The 18,311-nt window shown below is 53.5% G+C and overlaps 1 protein-coding gene across 4 annotated transcripts in view; it reads left to right on the plus strand.

Moving 5' to 3' along the window:
* The window catches only part of TXNRD2 (thioredoxin reductase 2), a 48,505-nt gene that overhangs the window by 144 nt on the left and 30,050 nt on the right, over nucleotides 1-18,311 (plus strand). For 2 of the 4 annotated variants that reach the window (XM_032311515.1, XM_032311514.1), the window contains exons 2-8: nucleotides 3,549-3,614; nucleotides 10,461-10,517; nucleotides 10,857-10,998; nucleotides 11,832-11,906; nucleotides 13,707-13,785; nucleotides 14,276-14,338; nucleotides 17,890-17,960. In XM_032311515.1, the coding sequence (XP_032167406.1) occupies nucleotides 3,549-3,614; nucleotides 10,461-10,517; nucleotides 10,857-10,998; nucleotides 11,832-11,906; nucleotides 13,707-13,785; nucleotides 14,276-14,338; nucleotides 17,890-17,960 (553 nt within the window). Of the gene's footprint in view, nucleotides 1-46; nucleotides 172-1,896; nucleotides 1,990-3,548; nucleotides 3,615-10,460; nucleotides 10,518-10,856; nucleotides 10,999-11,831; nucleotides 11,907-13,706; nucleotides 13,786-14,275; nucleotides 14,339-17,889; nucleotides 17,961-18,311 lie in introns of those variants that run through there. The other 2 variants (XM_032311516.1, XM_032311513.1) reach the window with 2 other exon arrangements.

Raw genomic sequence — 18,311 nt, forward strand, 5'->3', positions numbered from 1 at the left:
GGAGGGGGCTTTCAGCACGGACTGGGCAGGGGGTACCCGCCAGAGGTTGTCCACGTGGGGGTGTCCCCGCGAGCAGCAGTTGGCTGGGACAGCAGTCTGCCGGCTTCCACCCACCCCAACCCCCTTTCCAGCTGGGGAAACAGTGGGGGACCCCGCCGGAGGTTCTGCTGGGTAAAATGTTCTGTGCTCGCTTCCCCACCCCCCAGCCCAATATTAACTATAGTCCTGATGATGGTGGGGGCGGCTCCCCTCCTGAGGTAACCAGAGGCCATCACCCGCAGACCCCACTAGTCAGACCTGGCCGCCTCCCGTTCCGGAGACCCTAGTGGCCACACACAGCAGGTGCACAGTCGGCGCACTGCATGGAGTCTTTGAGGGGACGGGGATGCTTGCAAACTGATGGGCAGCAAGCATCGGCTGTCTGCAGAGCTTTGTGGGTGTCCTGGGGTGGGGGACAGTACCTGGCTTGTCCTCCTGGAGCCACCAAGGATCATCAATCAAACCAGGGTCATTTATCAGAGCACCAGGCTCAGGGGGCGGTGCCGCGCTCCAGAGCAGGGACTGACTGGGTGCGGGGTCACCTGCCTAGCCAAGCAGATGAGCTCCCCAGTGCCAGTCACAGGGCCACCACTTGCCATGGTGACATGGCCAGCCCCACATGTAGTGATGTGCTCCCCACCACATGCCTGCTTGGTAACTGGCCCCCAGACCTTGCCCCTGGATGACTCCCCGTGGGGCACGAGTGTTGAGGGGCCTGAGCAAAGAAGGGATGAGGGCTCCTTCACCAAGATGGTGGCTGTGAGAGGGAGAGTGGCAGGGCGCTTGGCCAGCTGTGGAATGGTGCTGACAGTGGATATGGGAAGGCAAAGCTGTGTGCTGCTGTGGCCTTGGGGAGCTTTGGGTCTGTGGAGTCCTAGGAAAAGGGGAGATAATGTTGCCCTTAGGATGGCTTTGCTGGCCCTTGGGACCTTGGCCAAGGTCCCCAGTCTTTGAAAGCATCCTTGGTGTGTGGGTCAGGATAGCAGCTATGCGGTGGGGCCCTCACCCCATTGGATGCAAGTAATAGATGCTGCTGCTGCCGTTACAAGTCCAAGGCCTTTCAGGCCACTGTAACCATGGCCTTGTGGCAGAGCACGATGGCCGTGGGGTCAAGCTTTTTTGTTTCCAGCCGGCCAGCCCCAGAGATTCTACACCCATGGCCCTTGGGCAGCAAGGGGAAGGAAGCCCCAAGGCTAGAGCTTACTTAGCTGCAGTGGTGGGGGGCCGACAGGGCCTGGGTACAGTGCCAGCCCCCAACAAGCATACACAAGGTCCGATTCTGAGCTTTCCATCTGAGAGCAGGGAGGCACATGTGCCATCCCAGGATTGGGGGTGTGGCCCATGCCACTCCAGAACAGGAACCAGAATGACACTATCACTGGTGTCACCTGTCCCCTAACACCTGCTACCAGGAAAGAATGCGCGGTGGGGAGGACAGCACCGGAGGACTCCCAAGGTGGCTCCCCGAGGTGGTCAGCATGCCTGTGGACACCGCAACGCCTCTACTGGCCCTCCCAGAGTATTGCACCATTCACTTGGCCTTGCCATGCTTGCAGGGAGCAGAAAAGTCAAGGACGATGGGCTCAGAGGGAAAAGAAGACAGGCTTTTCTGGGATTGATCCCAGAACGTGCAGTGGGGAAGGTGAGGCTGGAAGGCTGCCCCAGGCACTGGAGTGGTATGTCCCCAGGTAGCCCCCTCAGAGCAGCACCTGCTTCATCCGCCTTCCCTGTCCTTAAGGTAGAGTCTTCGTCCAAGTGTTTATCCAACTGTCAGAGCTCCAGGGTATGAGCAGCAGTTGGGGAGGGCAAACCCACAAAGATAAGCTCGGTGGCTTGCTCTGCCCTCTGCTGATAGTAGGCAGAGGGGACAGTGTGGAGCTGGGACAGTTGGAGCTAGCCAGGACCTGCTCTGTCAGCAGGAAGGACCAGCATCAGCACCTGCAATGGAAGGTAGGGGTATTGTCCTAGGCAAAAGCTTCGCTTCCCCCACCCCCCTAGCCCGGAGCAGCCAGAAGTGAGTGCTCCCTGGGGGAACCTGCAGCTGCTTCTCTCCAACCAGCAGTCTGTCTTCGGTTCTTTGGGCTCATATCAAAGCCACCAGAATAACTGACAAAAGTTGAGGCCTCTTCAGACCCCCCTGGGTTGAATCTGGAATTGGTTCTCCTTCGGACTGGCTGTTTGAACCAAGCTGTGGCTCCATTTGGTCCCATGTTTGCCTGTGTGCACATTTCAGGTGCCCTCAGATGGGGTGGGTACAAAGCCAGGGTAGGTCTGGTGGCAGCAGGCTACCAGCTGAGCATCGGGACACAGATCCTTTAGCCAGCTCCCCTAGCTTCGTCAGCTGCAAGCCAGGGCCGCCTCTAGGCTGGAGCTCCTGTGTTCTTGCAAGATCTCAAGTCCTGGACCTGTCTGTGACTGCAGGGACCTACAAAGCCGAGGTCCCTGAGGAACGCAAGACCTCAGGAATATTTTCTACAGCCTTGCCCACCAGGAAAGTCAAGGTGGCCCCAAAGGAAGATACAGTCTTTTCATTTCTGAGGCCCTAGTTCAGCTGATCTGGCCTTGGGTGGCAGAGCCTGATTTGATCCCAGGACCTGGGTGCTTGGCCCAGGAGCAATGGTCAGCTCTAGATACAGTGCAGCAGCTGGCACCCATGTCTCCCTCCCCACATACTGATGATTTTCTATGATTTCTTCCTTTCCCTACAGGGAGTGGACCAGTGCTTGGCGCTGGGTATCTCAGTCATGGGCTCTGACTGACAGGCCACACCTAAGGACACACCTGCTCCTCCCCTACCTGCCCCCCCCCTTTCTGGCTGTCCCTTGCCTGTCTTCCCTGCCATCGGTTTGCTGAAGAGAGACAGAGAATGTGTTCTGCAGGGCAGCAAAGATGTGAGCCAGCCTCTGTGCTGGGTGTGGGAGTGCCTTGCCTCCAAGGTGACATCGAGGGGACCCCAAAAGGCATTTCAGAGTCCCTTCTATCCCAGGGCTCACAGTGCTCCAGGCACTCTGAGAGGCCGGGATGTGCTGCCCAATGCAGGGACTGCTTTTAATTTTTCCTCATGTAGAACAAAAGGTGACTGTTGGAACTGAAAGACAGACTCAAGGAAAGTGTAGACAGACTCAAGGAAAGTGTTTTAATCCACGTCTGGCTTAGAATATTCAGCGAATTTTAAGTTCAGAGCCATTCTGCCACTTAAATTACCTTCTTCTTGACCTGATTGTTGCTGCAAAGGTGGTGATGCTCCCTGGGCCAACCTCACTTGCCATTGCTTAGTTTCAGGATTCACGACGGTGATGGATACTGAGGTTGCCTTCTGCCCGGATGTGGGATGCACTGTCACCCCAGACCGCCACGGGCTGCGGGCTTTGCTCCAACGACATGGATCCCATACCACATTTAACCGGGCAGAACTGCTTACCCTTTGGAAATCATGCGGCACCTTGTGGGATCCGTGCCCCAGACTTGTCCTGGCCCTTCCTCTCACCTCTCTCCCCTTTCCTCAGCAGGCAGGCAGAACTATGATCTTCTGGTGATTGGCGGGGGATCTGGCGGCCTGGCCTGTGCCAAGGAAGGTATGTGTTCTGTGCCCTGCTCTTGCCGGCGTGGCAGGGCCCCCCCACCCCCCAAGAGGGCTGTACTGTTCTCGAAGCTGGGTGGAGATGCACCCTGAGTGGCTTTGTGGAGGGCATTATCTCTGTAGCTGGGGTCCTACATCCTGTCAGAGTCACCCCAGGAGCCTTGTCAGTCCCTCCTCCCTGCCATTCCACAGTGTCTGTGCAGTACCCAGTAGGCAGGAGGGTAGCCTGGGTCTTAGCCAGCTCTCCTGGGCTCCAGTCCCGGGCCATGTGGGATCTGCCCCCACCCATCTGACATGTCTCCCACCGCCCACACCTTGCTCCCTTGTGCTATTCTAGCCACTCGGCACCTTGGTGTTTTGCAGATGCTTCCTGAAGGTCTTTCTGGCCTTGCTCCATGCCCTGGCTGTCTGCCTGGCCTGGTCTTCTTCTCTTTGCCTGCCTGGTTAGCTCCACTCACCTTCCTTCAGCCTTTGCTGCTGAGACGGCCCTACTTAGAATGACAGCCTCACCATCTGGTCCCCGTCCCCAGCTCCACCGTCCTCATTCTTGGCCCCCGGCATGTCCCACAGAGATCCCGGTTTGTCCTGCTGTCTGTGTCTTACTCTCTCTCCTCAACCGGGCACCCAGATGGGCCTGGGCACCCTGGGGTGCTCAGTGAAGATGGGTTGAATGAAAGGGCTGGCCCCAGAGGCGTCCGGAAACCGTACATTGCAGTTTGCCACTAATCTGGGTGGGGAACAGACCCAGCATTTCCCTGTGGGGCTCTGCACTCTGCTGGAGGAGTGCCTGGCTGTCTGCTTGCCTGTCCAAATGATAAGGAGACAGATGTGGGTGAGGGAGGGGGGAAGCCAGGGGAGAAACAGGGCTGCAACAAGAGGGAGTTGAGCAGGTACCCTGACCATGAAAGGACAGCCCTCTGACGTTTCCCTTCTTTCTTTCTCTCCTTCCTTTCTTTTTAAAAGATTTTATTTATTAATTTGACAAACAGATCACAAGTAGGCAGAGAGGTAGGCGGGGGTGGGGGGGAAAGCAGGCTCCCCACTGAGCTGGGACCTGATGCGGGGCTTGATCCCAGGACCCTGAGGTCATGACCTGAGCCAAAGGCAGAGGCTTAACCCACTGAGCCACCCAGGCACCCCATTTATTTATTTTTGTTAAAGGTTGTATTTATTTGACACAGACACAGCGAGAGAGGGAACACAAGCAGGGGGAGTGGAAGAGGGACAAGGAGGATTTCCTCTGAGCTGGGAGCCCTACGTGGGGCTCGATCCCAGGACCCAACGATCATGACCTGAGCCAAAGGCAATGCTTAACTGAGCCACCTGGGCACCCCAGATCCTGGGTTTTTAGAATCATGGCTAGTCGGCATAAAGGAAATTTGCTGTGCACTACTCTTCTCCAAGGGGCAAAGGAGAGTGCTGGCCTGTGGCAGAGGGGAGGAAACTGGGAAGTCTCCCAGCTGAAATGGGAGCCCACAGAGGGACACGAGTCCTCATCCCACTGGACCACAGAGCCACCGCAAGAAACAGTGTCTAGACAGCCAGTTGTCCCAGCGATGTCCCTTACAGCAGAAGAAAGCCCTGGATGTTGTGTCCGCACCAGTGTCTTACCTGCAGAGGCCCATCTCCGTTCACCTGCCACGGTTCCTAGGTCTGTCTTTGCCTTTTGGAACAGCGGCATTCTCCTTGTGGATCATCACCCTTTTCTACAGCATTATTGAGCTATAACTGACATAAAACAAACCAGACGTTTAAAGCGGACGACTTGCTATACGCTTTGACATAGGCACACACCTGTGGAACCAAGCACCACAATCACACTGGCAAAGGTAGCCATCACCCCCATATTCACTTGCTGGGGCAGCTCTGGAGGCTGGAAGTCTGAGATGACAGTGCCGGCAGGATTGTTTCTTCTGAGCCCTCCGTCCTTGGCTTGCAGATGGCCATCACTTCCAGGGTCCTCACATGGTCTTCCGTCTGCATGTCTATGCCCCGATCTCCTCTCTTTATGCTCCCCAGTCAGATTGGAATAGGGCCCGCCTATATGGTCACAGTCTAATTTAATCACCTCTATCAAGACCCTGTCTGCAAATAGGGTCACATTCTGAGGTTCTGGGGAAGAATTTGGAGGGGACATGACTCAGCTCCTAACAAACCTCAAAGTTTCCTCAAACCTTGGGAGCCCCTTCCTGTTCCCCACTCCCTGCTGCATCCCCAGACAGCCAATAATCTGCTTTCTCTCACTGCAGATTCGTTTGCATTTTCTAAAATTTTGCATAAATGAAACCATGTCATATGTGTTCTTCTCTGGCTTTTTTCACGCAGCCTAACTGTTTTTGAGATTCGTTGGTGTTGGTGTGTGTGTCCGGGGCTCATTCCCTTCTAGCACTGATCTGCATTCTGTCGTATACATACACCATGTTTTGTCTGTTCACGTACACGGGCAGGAGGATGTTTGGGTTGTTGGCACTTTGGGGCTACTGTGAATGGTGCTGCTGTGAACATTTGTGGTTGTGTGTTTGCGTGGATGCGTGTTTTCAGTTCTCTTGGATAAATGCCTAAAAGTAGAGCAGCTAGGTTGTGTAGTATATTTATTCTTTAGGTATTTTTTTTCATATATTTCCACAACCTTTTGTAGTTTTCAACTTAAAGCTTTTGTCAGATTTGTCCCTAATGTGTTTCATATGTTTCCAAATAGCTTTTTTAAAAAAAGATTTTATTTATTTATTGGACAGAGAGACACAGTGAGAGAGGGAGCACAAGCAGGGGGAGTGGGAGAGGGAGAAGCAGGCTCCCCGCCGAGCAGGGAACCCTATGCGGCGCTCGATCCCAGGATCCTGGAATCATGACCTGAGCCGAAGGCAGACACCTAGCAACTGAGCCACCCAGGTGCCCCTCTAATATCATTTTTTGAGATTAAGTCACATACCATACTATCCATTCATGTAATGTGCATAATTCAGTCATTTTTAGTATATTCACAGAGTTGTAAAACCATCATATCAGTTGTAGACATTCTTATCACTCCCCAAAACTGCTCTGTACCCCGTAGCATCCACTTTTCAGCCCCTCTACTCCTCAGCCCCAGGCAACTACTAATCTGATTTCTTTTTCTATGGGTTTGCCTATTCTGGACATTTCCTACAAATAGGTGGTCTTAGCGTGCTGTTTTTAGCATTCGTCCACAACAGAGTGTATGCCGGCACTTTTTTTTAATGGCTGAATATCATTCCATTGCATGGACATACCACATTTTATTATCCACTTGGCCATTGATGGACATTTAGTTGTTTTCACTTTTGGGAATTTTATATTCCCACCAGCACTGTCGGAGGATTCGAATTGGCCCCTATCTCACGCTCCCCCACTGGAGCCAGCCAGGTGCCCCAGCTTTGCCCATTTTGAAATTGGGTTATTTGTGTTTTCATGACTGCTCCATGAGTTCATATACATATGTTCCATATTCTTACATAAACATAGTCTGGATACTAGACCCTTATCAGACATGTGATTTGCAAATACTTTCTTCCATTCCTTCGATTATCTTTTTACTTTCTTTACTTTCTTGAACATTTCTTGTATGATGGCTCTAAGAATAATGGATTCTTTCAGCTTTTGTATGTCTGAGGACATCTTTATCTTGCCTTTATTTTTTAAAAGATTTTATTGATTTATTTGACAGAGATCACAAGTAAGTAGAGAGGCAGGCAGAGGGGGTGGGGAGCAGGCTCCCCGCTGAGCAGAGAGGCCCCATGTGGGGCTCGATCCCAAGCTTCTGAGATCATGACCTGAGCTGAAGGCAGAGGGTTTAACCCACTGAGCCATCCAGGTGCCCCTGCCTTTATTTTTTAAAGGTATTTTCTTGGTGAGGCAGGTGTGTGGGCAGCACCTGGATGGCTCAGTCGGTTAAGCATCCGACTCTTGATTTCAGCTCAGGTCATGATCTCAGGGTCGTGATCTCAGGGCAGTGCGTGGGGCTGTGCACTAAGTATGGCCTCTGCTTAGGATTCTCTCCCTCTCCCTCTGCCCCTCCCCCTGCTGAAGCATGGTGTCTCTCTCTCTCTCAAATAAATAAATAAAATCTTTAAAAAATACATATTTTCTCTAGCTGGAAAATTCAAGGTAGACAGTTTTTCTTAGTTTCTTTTAGTACTTTAGAGATGTTGCTGTCCTGGCTTCTCACTGCATTGTTTCCTGTGTCATCTGCTGCCCTTTTTATCTCTGTTCCTTTGTCATGTGTCTCTTTGTCTTAGGTGGTTTCCAGGATTTTCTCTTTTCATTGGCTTTGAGTGGTTTTTAAAAAATACTTTAGGTACTTATTTGACAGAGAGAGAGATCACAAGTAGGCAGAGAGGCAGGCAGAGAGAGAGAGGGGGAAGCAGGCTGAGCAGAGAGCCCGATGCGGGGCTCGTACCCAGGACCCTGGCATCATGACCCGAGCTAAAGGCAGAGGCTTAACCCACTGAGCCACCCAGGCACCGGTTTTGAGTGATTTAAAGAGGGTGCAACCTTGGTGTAGTTCTTAATTATTTTTCTGCTAGAGTTGACTGAGTTTTCTGGGTCTGTGGGTTGATCGTTCTCATCAAGTTGTGAGAATTTTCAACCATTATTTCTTCAGGGAATTTTCCCGTCCTTCCTCTTCTCCTTCGCTTTTGGAGACTTCAATCACACACATGTAGGCTACTCAAAGTTTCCCTCAGCTCTTGGACATTCTCTTCATTTTGAAGAGTTTCTATTCCCGTGTTTCCAAATTCACTAATAAAAGATTCTGCGAGGTCTCATCTACCATTAATCCTATGTGATATATTTTTTCATCTCTTGTAATTTCATGTCTACAGATTTGACTTGGGTCCTTTCTTGTATCTTCCATGGTGCTCCTGAACTTTTCGAACATGTGGGATACAGTGACAATACTTGTTTTACTTCTTTTCTGCTAAATCTGTGTCAGTTATTGGCCAGTTTCTGTTGACTGATTATTTCTCCCTTGGGTCTTATCTTTTCCCACTCCTCTGCATGCCTGGTCATTTTTTATTGAATTCCAGATACTTTGGACTTTCTCTTCCTGGCTTCTGGATATTTTTAGGTTCCTAGATACATTTTCGAGCATGTTCTGGGATGCAGGGAAGAGAGTTTGATTCTTTTGCATCTTCCACTTAAGATTTGTTCAGTGGGTCTGGAGCTGGGCCCAGTTGTTCTCAGTGACTAGGGTCTGACCTTAGTACTTACCCTGCTCTCCAGGAATTATGTGTTTTCTCCAGTCTGGCTTCTGGGAACAGGCACTACTTCCTGCCCTGTGTGAGTACTTTGTCCTCTAGTCTTTCTGAATGGTTCTTTCCGGGCCACTGTAGTTCCCTCACGCACATGTACCGATCAGCTATCTGGGGTTCTGGACAGCTTTCTCCTCTCTGGTCCTCCATGCCTGGAGCTCTGGCTGCCTCGGTCTCCCCAGTCTCCCAGCCCTCTCCTCAGCCAGGGAGTCTAGTGGACTCTGCCTGGGCCTCCTCCCCATGCTGCATCACCGTATTTGTTTCCCATCATCCAAGAATCACTCTCCTTAGTCTTCTGATGTTCAGTTTCTTGAAAGCATTATTTTATGTATTTCTTCTGGATCTTTGGTTGTCTCAGATGCAAGGATAAATCTAGTCCCTGATGCTCCATTGTAGTCAGCTGTGGAAGACAGACCTTGGCATGTGTGAAGAGTCCCCTTGGCTGGATTTTTTCTTTAAGATTTTATTTATCTGATGGAGAGATAGAGAGTACAGGTATGCAGAGTGGCAGGCAGAGGGAGAGGGAGAAGCAGGCTTCCCGCCGAGCAGGGAGCCCGATGGAGGGCTCCATCCCAGGACCCTGGGATCATGACCTGAGCCAAAGGCAGATGCCTAACCGACTGAGCCACCCAGGTACTCCCTTGGCTGGAGTTTTTAAAGCAATCACTGCAATCCCATTATTGGTCAGTCAAATGAAATGGGTTTTTATGTGAAGGCTTCTAAAACTTTGTTCTGCTCTTGGTCGATGACTATGGATCAAGAGCGTTCTGTAGTTTGTCCAACATTCATGGGTCACGAAGTTTAAGTCAGGCATGCCCTTGGGGGCAGTCAAGTCCAGAGCCCAGGTTCACAGTGCAGCTCCCCAGGCAAGCCAAGGGGAAGCCCCACGATTAACCCAGGCTAATTGGTGACAGGGTTAACACCTGGGACTCGTGGCCCTGGGAGGAACCTGGTGGCAGCCAGTGGGGGAAGCCAGAAGACTCCAGGCAGGAGGTGCGGTTTGGAACCCAGATCTCCCTCCCCCTTTGGAAGTTGGCTGACTCTGTACGTGACATTTGACTTCAGAACTTTCGATTCCTCACCCTGAGAATGAGGCAGCAAATACCCACAAGAGTAGATCTTGGGTGGGAGCCCCCCCCCCCGATGTCTGGTGGGGACCAGAGGAGGTGAGCGAGTCCACTGGGAGGGCTTGGGGAGAGAGCCAGGGGAAACTCTGAGTCCGGGGCCTCTCTCGGTGCGTGGGTGCCCTGTGATGCCTGCTAGTGTGCACCAGGTGGGCACTGGGCTCCTGCGGAATGTCTGGGCTGGACCCGGCTGTGGCAGGAGGCAAGGGAGGGATGGGCCCAGGGCTGCGGTAGTGGGCTTATGAAGGAGGGAGGGTGTCCCACTAGGTCCTGGCGCTGTGGTGGGTGGGATGAAGGCTGCAGTCAAGAAGAGCCCCACAGCCACGTGGCAGCACATAGCGGGGGAGACCGGGCGCAGAGTTGGTAGGAGGCTCCTTCCTTACCTTTGTCTGGTCCTCAGCCCCAGCCCCAAAGCAGCTCCCCACCCTCCCGCTTCTCTTGTCGTTCCAGCTGCTCAGCTGGGAAAGAAGGTGGCCGTGGTAGACTACGTGGAGCCTTCCCCCCGAGGTAGGTAGCCCCAGAAGGGAGCCGTCTGTCCTGGGGGAGCAGGAGGATGGGGTCCTGGTTCACCTGTGGGGGTGGCAGCTGAACCCGGAACGCTTCGCCACCATTGCCTGGGATCTCTGGCCAGTGTCCTCCTTGGCAAGTCAGCTGCCCTTACTTTAAAGTCTTCCGATTTAAAGACCACTCTGACTACAGTCATGGAGACTAAATTTCGAGGGCAGGGTTCACCCGGAGCGCGCTTGAGTTACAACAGCTAAAAGGACTCTTACCCGGCTGGAGAGGAGCAGGAGAGCCTTCCAGACCCCGAATGTGAATCTAAGTAGGGTCTTCCCAACCTGCCAGGTACCAGGTGGGGCCTCGGTGGCACGTGCGTGAATGTTGGCTGCATCCCTAAGAAGCTGATGCACCAGGCGGCGCTGCTAGGGGGCATGGTCCGAGATGCCCCCCACTATGGCTGGGCCCTCCAGCCGGTCCCGCATGACTGGTGAGGAGCCCTGCCCATTCCCCTCACTTCTGTGCTCCTGGGGTGGGGGAAGAGGGTGGGGGAGGAGGTTTGCTGCCCCCTTAACCCTCATGGGAGTCAGCTACCAGACAGGAACACTAACCAAGGGGCGACCCCCTTCCCCACATTTCGAAAAGTCTGCAGGCACTTTGGCTATCACTGCTGATCGGGGGCTGCTGTGTCTCCCGGGATGCTTTTAAAGGTCCTGTGCACATAGGACACCCTCACAGGGGACGGTCCAGGCCTAGGGGCCACTAGTGTGCAGCGAGAAATTGATGGAGCTTCCACAGGTGGCACCAGGTCTGCTCCAAGCTGCACACAGGCCCCTCAGTGGTGCTCAGATGACTGAGACTCAGGGCCACTGATGTGTCCCGATGGAGGGGCCCAAACGGGGCCCAAGGCCCCCGTTTTCCTTGAGGCCTGAGGCCCACAGCCCCAGACCCAGGACAGAGACAGTGGCTGTGGGCATAGATGTCATGTTTTCCACCTTTATTTTTATTTTTTTGTTTGAAGATTTTATATGTTAGAGAGAGAGCATGAGAGGGGAAAGGTCAGAGGGAGAAGCAGACTCCCCGCTGAGCAGGGAGTCTGATGCGGGACTCGATCCCAGGACTCTAGGATCATAACCTGGGCCAAAGGCAGTCGCTTCTCCAATATCCAGCTGAACCACCCAGGTGCCCAACGTTTCTCCACCTTTAGAATCAGCTTATTTCTCGAAATTTGCATCTCCTCGCTGTTTGCATCTCCTCATGTGATGTGGGACTCAGCAGTTCGTGCTCCTGTGGCGGTTTCTGACTTGTCCTGTGTGTTCCTAGGACAACAATGGCCGAGGCTGTGCAGAACCATGTCAAGTCTCTGAACTGGGGGCACCGGGTCCAGCTGCAGGATAGGTACTAAAGCCTTGGCCAGCCCTCCCACCCTCTCTGGGGACCTTTCCTTCCTTTGTGGGCACTCTCTCGCCAGAGGCCCGGCAGTGACAAGACAAGAAGTCCCTGCCCGTGGGGTGGGATGTATGCGTGCAGGGCGGATGGGGCCAGGGCCCTGGGAATGAAAGGCCGGCCTGTAAGCTGGCACCAGCAGAGCCTGGAGTAGCAGGGGGTGGTGGTGGTGAGGGGCATGTTGGCAGGACAGCCGGAGCCTGGGTCTACACCAGGGAAGAGGCATGCTTGGGGCTGGCACTGCAGAGTCCAAAGGCCGGAGAGTGGGGGCGCAGAGAGGGCCATCCTGGTGGCCGATGCCTTCCTCGAGGCAGGTGACCTTTCTTCTGGCAGGATCGACCACAGTGATGTGGAAAGAGCCCAGTGAGCCCCACGTTGCAGTTGCAAAGAGAATACCCAGCCAGCATACTCTCAACCCCACACCTCATCACGTCCAACGTGATCATTCTGGCCTGAAATGGCCGGTTCCCATCAGCCCTCTGGGCTCCCCCAGCCCCGATGCCAATGGTTCCTTCCACCAAAGTGTCTCCCCAAGGAGCTGCTGCCAGAAGGAGAGGTGCTGCTGCCAGAAGGAGAGGTGCCCCAGGCTGCCCTCGGCTCTGGCCAGGCTTGGCTCCCAGCCCTATAGCTCTGCCCTTTGCCTGAGCAGGTCATGGAGGGGACAGTGTGACCTCTGAGGTCTGGTGGCTTTCATGTGAGCACTATGTGCTGGGCTCCAAGGAGTCTTCCTGGGGCTATGCAGTAGGCAGCCATTTTGTGCCCATGAAGCCCAGGACAGCTGAGCGGGGGAAGTGGCCCACCTGCCCATCCCCGCCGTCCCCCGCCACCTCAGGGAGCTAAGCTGCATCCTACCACCTTTTCTCTGTGTGGGGCTCAGTATTCCCCAGGGAAGTTTCATCCTACCACCTTTTCTCTGTGTGGGGCTCAGTATTCCCCAGGGAAGTTTGTTGGAAGCACAGGGTTCCGCCATGCTTCCTGCTGGCCCCAGGCAGCTCCCAGGCAGGTGCCAGGCAGGCCCAAGCCCACCTTCTGAGGTGCCCTCAGAAGGAAGCCAGTGTGGAACTTACATCTGTGTCCTCTGGCTGTTACTGGGCCACGGGGGTAAGTGAGGGCTTGGTTCTTACAGCCCAGGCAGCAAATGGAGTCACAGGGCACAACTGTGGGGAGGACGTACAGTCGAGGTGGGGAAGCCTTACCAAAGGTGCCAAGAACCCACCATATGGAGTGGCCTTCATTATTAGGAGGTGTGGATCGTTTCTGCACACCACGTACCTGACTAGCATTCTGTCCTCATCATACCTGTTTTCCAGCCTTACCATCCCCTAAAGGCAGGGGGTGATGCCTATCTGGTGGGCACCATCCCATGTCTGCCCAGAAGTTGGTCATTTGGGTGGTGGGGGTCACTGGGAGGGAGGGCCTCTGCTCCCTGCTAGAATGTGTCCAGGTGACAAGGCTAGACTCTGGGGAGGCCCAGCCATGTCTGTCATCACACGCCGGGGCTGTACTTGGGCTCTTGGGGCCATCCCGAGCTGGCTTCTGTCCTGGCAGTTCCAGGGATCCATGGCCCTCCCCCACCTGCACACTTCCCAGTGCCACTCTCCACTCACCTCTTGCCCTGGCCTGGGCAGGGGACGGGGGCTGTGGGCCCCAAGCTCGCCTTTTAACCATCTGCTCCCTCTCTGGTCCCATCGGTGATGCCTAATTTGCAGAGGAAATATTTAATAGTCTTTTTTTTTTTTTTTAATTTTGCAGAAAAGTCACGTACTTTAACATCAAGGCCAGCTTTGTCGACGCGCACACGGTTTGCGGTGTCTCTAAAGGCGGGAAAGAGGTGAGAGCCTGGCTCTCCCGAGTGGCTCCGCTCGAGTGGTGTTGACCCTTCCAAGCACTCCAGCATTGTTCGACTTCAGTGCTGTTCTCAGTAATGAGCACTGTGGGAATTGACCACAGATCCCTCTGAGGCTGGTTATGATGCTTTATGGATGGTGAGACGTGTCACCAAGAGGCATATAGTGCCCAGCTGCCTGCTGCGCCAGGGTGATCAGACCCTTGTGGAGTTTTGTAGGGGTTGGAGGTGATGAGATACCTGCAGGGTGCCATGTAAGCTGCAGGGTGCTTGGAGTTAGAATGTCTCCCTGCCCCCTCCTGCTGGACTCCCTCTTGGCTCGAGGACGCTGGACAGGCTCCCAGCTCCGAGGGACCCCTGAGCTGCTGGCCCCAGGGTGCACACTGCAAGGCAGGGGCTATCATTAGAAAGCATGCATCTCTGCCGGCAGCCTCTGAAGACCTGCCTGACCACAGCTTCCTCCGTTTATTCTCAGACTCTGCTTTCGGCTGAGCATATCGTCATTGCTACCGGAGGACGGCCAAGGTACCCGACCCACGTGAGTGTCCCCAGCACACGGCCCTACCTCACACCCTGGGCACGTTCACGGTCTCCCGGCTCACGCTTCCCACACCAGTGGCACCCCCTACTCTTTCTTTTCTTTTCTTTTCTTTTCTTTCTTTCTTTTTTTTTTTTTAATCAGCATACTCTTTCTTTTCTTAAAAAAAAAAATTAATTTTTTTTTCTATATTCACTCTGGTCACCTTCTCATGCTCTCTCAATTCCATTCTATGGACGCAGGCCAACAGGGACTCCCACATCCCCCCACTCTTCACATGGCTCTGGGACACCCCTGCCTCTGGTCTCCTTTATCTCTCTTTGCCGATTCTTCCTTTTCTCCTCAGCGTCAGGGTGTTGGAACATCCAGGACTCAAGCCTCTTCTTCCTGCCCCAACTCTACATCATGACATAAGATTCTCCTACCATAAAATACACCTTTGAAAGGGTACGATTCAGGGGCTTTTGGTTAATTCACAGAGTTGTGCAACCATCAGTCTCTACTACCTCATTCCAGAACATTTTCATGCCCCTGATGAAATCCTGTCCCGTGAATGGTCACTGATATTCCTGGCTCCCCAGCCCCTGGCAACCACTAGTCTGGTTTCCGTCTCTGTGTGGATTTGCCCATTCTGGGCACTTCACATAAATGAAATCAGACAACATGTGGCCTTTGTGCCTGGCTTTCTGCACTCAGCAGAAGGTTCATCCACGTGGTAGCCTGGGTCAGACCTTCATTCCTTTCTATGCCTGAATAACGAGCCATTGTGTGGCTGGACCATAATTTTGTTTGTCCACTTGTCCGTTGATGGACATCCGAGTTGTTTGCACTTTGAGCTGTTGTGAATAACGCTGCTGTGAACAAGTTTTTTCATGGACTCAAGTTTGCACTTCTCTTAGCTCTAGACCTAGGAACAGAGTTGATGGGTCATATGGTAACATAGTTTTTAACCTTTTGAAGAGCCGGCCGTCTGTTTTCCAAAGTGGCTGCACCATTTCTCGTACCCCCTTGCCCCCCAATGACATGTGAAGGTCAAGCTTTCCTGGTTCTTTGTATTTCACAATTTTGTTGTTATTTTCGAGCAATGAGTAGTTCAAATAAAGTAACGCATGAATTCTGGAAATCTGAATCTTTCTCCACTACAGGGTTTTGTTTATTGCCATTGTATGTCTGAAGCGATTTTGTAAAGTCTGTTCTTTGTCAAGGGAGGCCACCGAGGTCTCTGCTCATTGTCTTAGTGCTCAGTGAGTAACTAGATAGAGATTTCCTGAAACGCCAGGAGAAATGGCCCAGTCTTTGCTGAGGGATTCTGTAGGCATTTGAGGGCAAGCTTTGGGCCGTCAGTCAGGCGCCAGAAACTCTGCCTTAGCTCTCACTTCCTGCCTGTGCAAGGCCCCGAGGCCAGCCAAAAGTGAGAACTCAGGTTGTCTCAGGCCTTTCCCAGGTGTGTGTGCAGCCCAGGGCCTACACCCAGCCTTCTAGGTCCCCAAGAGTGTGCAGGAGCTTTTCAAAGCCCCCGTGGAGAGCTCACTCCTTGGCTTTTCCTTTTAAGCTCTGGGATGGTGCATTGCTTGTTTCTGCTGTCATTGTCTTGGGCAGCTGTGACATCCATCACGGGACAGATCCTGCTCGGAGAGAGGCTTCTGGCCATGGGCAAGGTCACGCGAGGTTGAAGACCAGCCTTTTGAGTTGGGGTCTCTTGGGGAAGCCCAGCCAGGTCGACCAATGACTGTTTCCTGGGAAGGAGCTCTGTCATGGCTCCAGCCCGGCTCTGTTCGCCTCTCCCCAATATGGTTTTTAAGTTGCTCACCCTTGCTCAAGGTTGCTGCCATGCTGAGGGATGGGTCTAGAGTCTGTCACAACACCACAGCTCACCATTCTTACCAAGTTTCAGCCATTTTTCTTAACTAAATATTCCCTGTGTTGTCGCAGCCTTTTGGTTCATTTCTGGAGTACTCCACAAGTTGAATCTGACTGTTGTTGCTAGTTGTCTGGCTGTTTTTATGGAAGGGTGAACACTGGGAGGTCCTTGCACCACTGTTTTTTGCTTGCGTCCCCCTTACCGGCCCAGTCTTCTGTGAGGGTGCTGCTTTGCCCTCACTCCCACAAGGCAGGTGGAGCTAAGGAAGGGGCTATACGGTCAAGGTCATGGAGAGGGGGATGGGAAGTAGGAAGGGTCTTGGCCAAGGCCACATATCCTCATGGGTCTTCCAGGGGCCCTGGGAAGCAGACAGCACAAGCCCTGAGCCTCCACACGGGCTGCAGCAAAGTGCACAAGGCGCACAGACTCCCTGGGCCTAGAGGCCACTTCTGCCTCCAGATGGCAGAAGAACAAGGCACTGGTTCTGTTTCTCCTCAGATGCCCAAATCCCAAGCCTCCCCTTTTGGTTCTGTGCTTTCTCTGGAAACAGGGAACAGAGGGGGTATGGTGGAAAAGGCATACTCCGGTCCTCAGAGGAACACTATGCCTGCCTCCAGCTGTCGGGCCCGCAAGAGTGGCCTCCGGAGGGGACGGGTGGCTTGTGCACAGAGGGGGCCCTTGGCTGGCTTGCATGGCTCTGTCGGGTGGTAGAGTGCTATTGTTCAAGGTAACTGCCGACAGAGGTGGGCAGCCATAAGCGACCCCTCACCCTTCAGCCAGGCCTACCTTGGTTCCACATAATGGCCCCGAAGGCCACAGTCTGCTCCTAGATGCTGGGCGGCCATCTGGGCCCCAGCCTGCTGGACCTCGCCTAGGCGGCCGTCGCATCTCCCCCGGCCAGCAGGGGATAGAGCAGGAGCTGTCTGGCCCCGGGGGAAGAAGCTCAGTGGCTGCTCTGCTCTCCTACCGCCTACCCCCACCATCTCCTCCCTGGGTGCCTACCAAGGCTTGCTTGGGTTTTAGTCCCTTTGATTTCTAGACCTTTTGGTTTTCTTTCCACAAACCCGAGAAACTCCTGACTTTATTTTTATTGCCAATCGGAATCATAAACTGTTTGCATCCCGCTTCCTCTCCACCAGCCCATCTTATTGTTCTTACTCTCATGGGCCACGGAGAGGACGCTGGTCCTTGGATCTCCCCCACCTGCTTAGCAGCCCCTCCTCAGGCTCTGCTGGGAATGAGGGGAGTCCATGCAATTTCTGGGCTCCTTCGAGGGTGCCCAGGAGCATCAGGCCTTTGGGGCCGGCCTGCCCTCCACACCCTCCACTTCCCTGCTGCCCTCCCTGAGCCTAGCATCCGGATCAAGGGCAAGGCCCTGGAGAGCAGGGAGGAAAAAGCTGCGGGCCCCACACCGGCTCCCAGCCACCTCGAACAGCCAAGGAGTGCTGGGTGCTTTGCCCAGAAATATCTTGGTGCTTCTAGTCAGATAAACCCAGGTCACCTGTCCTTAGAGGCCACAACCTGATGGTCAGTGTGTAGAGCAGGGACACACCCCCAGAGGTGGGTTGGGGTGGTTCTGCTTGAGTTGTGTCTATGAAGTGGTCATCTTCTTTGAGGGGAAAGTCTCTGGGGACAGGCTGAGTGACGCTCTTCTCATGCTGACTGTTTTTTTTTTTTTTTTCCTGGATAGATCGAAGGTGCCCTGGAATATGGAATTACAAGTGATGACCTCTTCTGGCTGAAGGAATCCCCTGGAAAAACGTAAGACCCCATGTGTGCCTTAATGGCGATCTTTTTTTTTTTTTTTTTAAAGATTTTATTTATTTACTTGCAGAGAGAGACACAGCAAGAGAGGTAACACAAGCAGGGGGAGTGGGAGAGGGAGAAGCAGGTTTCCTGCTGAGCAGGGAGCCCAATGCGCGGCTCGATCACGGGATTGTGACCTGAGCTGACGGCAGATGCTTAATGGCTGAGCCACCCAGGTGTCCCTGTTGATCCTCTTTTGTTCACGGTTTCCAAGCATCAGAGCCATTCAGAACCACACATTGGTCCTCTCTCCCTAGTGCATTCTTTCTTGTCTACGGACAGGGAGGATGGTGTTTGTGCCCCCTT

Source organism: Mustela erminea, chromosome 13, assembly GCF_009829155.1.
Source record: "Mustela erminea isolate mMusErm1 chromosome 13, mMusErm1.Pri, whole genome shotgun sequence".
Taxonomy (NCBI): Eukaryota; Metazoa; Chordata; class Mammalia; order Carnivora; family Mustelidae; genus Mustela; species Mustela erminea.